Below are 4,953 nucleotides of genomic sequence, written 5' to 3' on the forward strand. Positions count from 1 at the left end.
GCTATTTTGTGTATAAAAAAAAACACTGTAATAAAACCGAATGCTTTGAGGTTGATAACAGTCTGGTATCATTTTCTTTGTATTCTCCCGATTGATTGGCAAGGTCAGCAGGGGTGACTGAATATATTGAAGGGACTTGTTACAGAATCTATCACCTCTGTCAACGATCTTTGGCTATAGTGAGAAATTAGATGTTAACCGCTAGCAGAGATTGGTGAGTGATTCCCGAGGACACCCAAAAACTCCTTCCTCCGACAACAAAGCAAAAATCGTACACTATGAGGGCAGGTATTTACTCAATCATGTACTGCGTCTAGACAGCCGTGCGGACCAGATTCGCACAGTGCAGAAAGACTAATTCTCTCTCTGTACCCTATAATGCAGTGGTGGACAGAAGGTCGATCGCGATCTACCAGTCGATCGCGGGCCTTCCGCCGGTAGATCGCGATCGGTATTGTGCCCAGTCCCCGTTAAAATAGTCTGCTGCTGCCCGTGTGCTGGCTGAAGCCTCTCAGGGCTTCAGCGTTCCCAGTGGTGCACTGCGCGGGTGCATGGATGACGTCACCGCGCACCGGCGCATCGGTTAAGTGTAGGACTGGGAACGCTGAAGAAGGCGGGAGCTGCAGAGTGTGCAGACTGCAGAGCGGGCAGAACGGGCAGTGCGGGCAGTGTGTCTCGAGTGTCTCCAGCATCCAGCGTCCAGCAAGGTACTGTAGTAAGCGCCTGTGCAATCAGCTTCTGATAATTAAGCCCGGACCTGTGCTGTAGGGGATGGGAGGGGAGGGGGGTGCGTTATGGAGAGGCGAACATCGTGTGTCACCACTTGCAGGGGCTGCTTGATATGTGATTGCTTTGAAAACAGTTCTCAGTTATTTATTCACATTGTCTAACACCCTTATGTTTGTGCCACAAATGCAAACCCAGCAAATTGGATGTTGTTTCATGTTAATGGGGGGGGGGGGGGTTCTAAAATCTGGGGACCCCAAACAAGGCAAGCGTTTTCTGTAAGGTGCCTTATTCATTTATGGTGGTTGTTACATGGAGGGAGGTGGCCCCCATGTGTCCCCTATCAGCCAGGGGTGCCCAATGTGTGCTGTATAATTCCATTTGCACCCCCTTGTGTCACATATCAGCCAGGGGTGCCCAAATGTGTGCGGTATAATTCCAAGGGTGCCCAAATGTGTGCTGTACCAAGGGTGCCCAAATGTGTGCTGTACCAAGGGTGCCCAAATGTGTGCAGTATAATTCCAAGGGTGCCCAAATGTGTGCTGTACCAAGGGTGACCAAATGTGTGCTGTACCAAGGGTGCCCAAATGTGTGCGGTATAATTCCAAGGGTGCCCAAATGTGTGCTGTACCAAGGGTGCCCAAATGTGTGCGGTATAATTCCATTGGTACTCTCATGTCTCCCATATCAGCCAGGGGTGCCGAAATGTGTGCTGTAAAACTCCAAGGGTGCCCAAATGTGTGCGGTATAATTCCATTGGTAGCCCAAATGTGTGCTGTATAATTCCAAGGGTGCCCAAATGTGTGCTGTATAATTCCATTGGTACCCTCATGTCTCCCATATCAGCCAGGGGTGCCCAAATGTGTGCGGTATAATTCCAAGGGTGCCCAAATGTGTGCTGTACCAAGGGTGCCCAAATGTGTGCTGTACCAAGGGTGCCCAAATGTGTGCGGTATAATTCCAAGGGTGCCCAAATGTGTGCCGTACCAAGGGTGCCCAAATGTGTGCTGTACCAAGGGTGCCCAAATGTGTGCTGTACCAAGGGTGCCCAAATGTGTGCTGTATAATTCCATTGGTACCCTCATGTCTCCCATATCAGCCAGGGGTGCCCAAATATGTGCGGTATAATTCCAAGGGTGCCCAAATGTGTGCTGTACCAAGGGTGCCCAAATGTGTGCTGTACCAAGGGTGCCCAAATGTGTGCTGTACCAAGGGTGCCCAAATGTGTGCGGTATAATTCCAAGGGTGCCCAAATGTGTGCCGTACCAAGGGTGCCCAAATGTGTGCTGTACCAAGGGTGCCCAAATGTGTGCTGTACCAAGGGTGCCCAAATGTGTGCGGTATAATTCCATTGGTACTCTCATGTCTCCCATATCAGCCAGGGGTGCCGAAATGTGTGCTGTAAAACTCCAAGGGTGCCCAAATGTGTGCGGTACAATTCCATTGGTACCCTCATGTCTCCCATATCAGCCAGGGGTGCCCAAATGTGTGCGGTATAATTCCATTGGTACCCTCATGTCTCCCATATCAGCCAGGGGTGCCCAAATGTGTGCGGTATAATTCCATTGGTACTCTCATGTCTCCCTTATCAGCCAGGGGTGCCGAAATGTGTGCTGTAAAACTCCAAGGGTGCCCAAATGTGTGCTGTACCAAGGGTGCCCAAATGTGTGCGGTATAATTCCATTGGTACCCCCATGTGTCCCCTATCAGTCCAGGGTTGCCCAAATGTGCGCTGTATAATTCCAAGGGTGCCCAAATGTGTGCGGTATAATTCCATTGGTACCCCAAATGTGTGCAGTATAATTTCAGGGGTGCCCAAATGTGTTGTCACTTAGGTCACAGAGTCTTTGAGGTGCAGGGAAGAGCAAGGCAAGCCATTGTCTACAAGTCTGAGCGGTCACAGTGCAGGAGCATTTTATCACCTCCACGAGAGTCTTCAAGGAAGAACAGGCAAACTATTGGTAAGTATATCCACTGAGTGTGCTGCTATGGTGGCTAATATGAAGTGGGGACTGATATTTATCATGATGTTTTTGTTTCCTAGGAGCCTGCTATCACCATGAGTACTGCACAAAATGCCAAGAAGCCAAAAACATACTATTTCCACTCTGAATGGGAGAATGACTTTTTTTCCACAATGTCAAACTCAAAATGTGTATGTCTGATCTGCCATTCTAAAGTTGCAATTGCAAAAAGAGGGAATCTGGAACGGCATTTTAAAACCATGCACAATAAGTTTGACACCGATTATCCTCCTAAAAGTGAATTGCGGAAGAAGAAAGTTCACCAGCTAAAACTGCACCTTAGCACTCAGCAGTCAGTTTTTACAAGACCAAGGGCCTTATTTTGGTTCATTCTTTCTGACAAAATCCTTCTTAGATGGACAAAACCATGTGCACTGCAGGGGGGGCAGATGTAACATGTGCAGAGAGAATTAGATCTGGGTGAGTAATTTTGTTTCTGTGCAGGGAAAATACTGACTGCTTTATTTTTACACTGCAATATAGATCTCACTTTGAAGTAAAACCCCACCCAAATCTAATTCTCTCTGCACAAGTAACACCTGCCCCACCTGCAGTGCACATGGTTTTGCCCATCTAAGAAGGATTTTGTCAGAAAGAATGAACCAAAATAAGGCCCCAAGTGCTAAATCAAAGGCAGCTACTATTGCATCATTGCGTGTCAGCCACATACTTGCAAAGAAAAAATTTTTTTTTCAAGATGGAGAAATAGTGAAAGAGGCTTTTTTTAGAGGCAGCAGATGTATTATTCCAAGATTTTAAAAACAAATCGGAGATTATGTCTTCTATTCAGGATATCCAGCTTTCCAGAAATTCTGTGATGCGACGCTGTGAAGTTATGGCTGACAATTTAGTGGAGCAGCTGCAAAAAGACCAAAAAGAGTGTGTCTTCTTTTCTCTGCAATTTGACGAGTCAACAGACCTGACAGACACATCACAACTTTGCATATTCTCTAGAATGGTTTTTGAAGATATGTCTGCTAAAGAGGAGATGCTAAAAATCCTGCCACTAAAGGGAAAATCTAGAGGGGAAGACATTTTTCAGGCCTTCAAGGAATACATAAAGGACACACAACTACCAATATACAAACTTGTTTCCATAACCACTGATGGAGCACCGTCTATGACCGGAAGGACCAATGGGTTCATTGCCCTGTGCAAACATGATGAAACATTTCCTGACTTCCTGAATTATCATTGCATAATTCATCAGCAAGCTTTGTGTGGTAAAATGCTAAATATGGCGGATGTCATGGATATAGCACTCAAAATTGTGAATTCAATTAGAGCACGAAGTCTTCAGAGGCGTCTCTTCCGATCACAACTTGAAGATAATGAAGCACCACATAATGATCTTTTATTGCACACTGATGTCCGATGGCTAAGTAGAGGTGCATTTCTGCAAAGATTTAGAGAACTACTACCCGAAATCAAAGATTTTTTAGAGTCCAGAGATGTGGAATACAGGCAGTTGGATGACGAACAGTGGCTGCTAGATTTAGCTTTTTTAACAGACATCACAGCCCTGTTAAATGAACTGAATATACAGCTTCAAGGTAAAGACAAAAATGTTGTTGAAATGATTGGGTCTATTAACTTCTTTAAGCAGAAACTGAAAATGCTGTGTGTGCGTCTCCAGCAGTACAACCTGCGTGACTTTAAAAATCTTCTCTCTGAGCTAGATGCTCAAAAAAAAGAACATTCGCAACTTGCCATTTCCAGATATATGGAACAGATTGAAAACCTCCAATCAGACTTTGAAAGACGTTTCAAGGACTTCAGATTTCTTGAACCGCTAGCAACATTTTTGTCTTTTCCCTTTGGTACAGACAAGGATATTGATGATATTGCATCCCAAATGTCCTCTCTTTTTCACATGGACACCTCTTCAGTTGCAGATGAAATAATGACTTTGCAAAATGATATTTTTATCAAAGCCCGGTCTTCTGAAGGAAATTTTTGGAAGCTTCTTGCTGAAGAAAAATACCCAAACCTAAGAAAAAGTGCCATGTACATAACAGCACTTTTTGGCTCCACATATCTTTGTGAGTCTGCATTCTCGCATATGAAAATAATCAAATCCAAATACAGATCAAGTCTAACTGATGACCACCTTGACACCTGCTTACGATTAGGAACGAGTACCTACTGCCCTGAGTATTCAAAGCTTGCTGATGCCATGCAGTGCAAGTCATCTCATACCTAA

The 4,953-nt window shown here is 45.2% G+C and overlaps 1 protein-coding gene across 1 annotated transcript; it reads left to right on the plus strand.

The window, feature by feature from the left end:
- The first annotated feature begins 3,585 nt into the window (after positions 1-3,585).
- Positions 3,586-4,953, plus strand: LOC146009538 (general transcription factor II-I repeat domain-containing protein 2A-like). Its single transcript, XM_083149982.1, has one exon. The coding sequence runs from the start codon at positions 3,586-3,588 to the stop codon at positions 4,951-4,953; it is 1,368 nt and encodes a 455-aa protein (XP_083006108.1).

The sequence above is a fragment of the Crinia signifera genome, chromosome 6 (genome assembly GCF_055691185.1).
Source record: "Crinia signifera chromosome 6, ASM5569118v1, whole genome shotgun sequence".
NCBI lineage: Eukaryota > Metazoa > Chordata > Amphibia > Anura > Myobatrachidae > Crinia > Crinia signifera.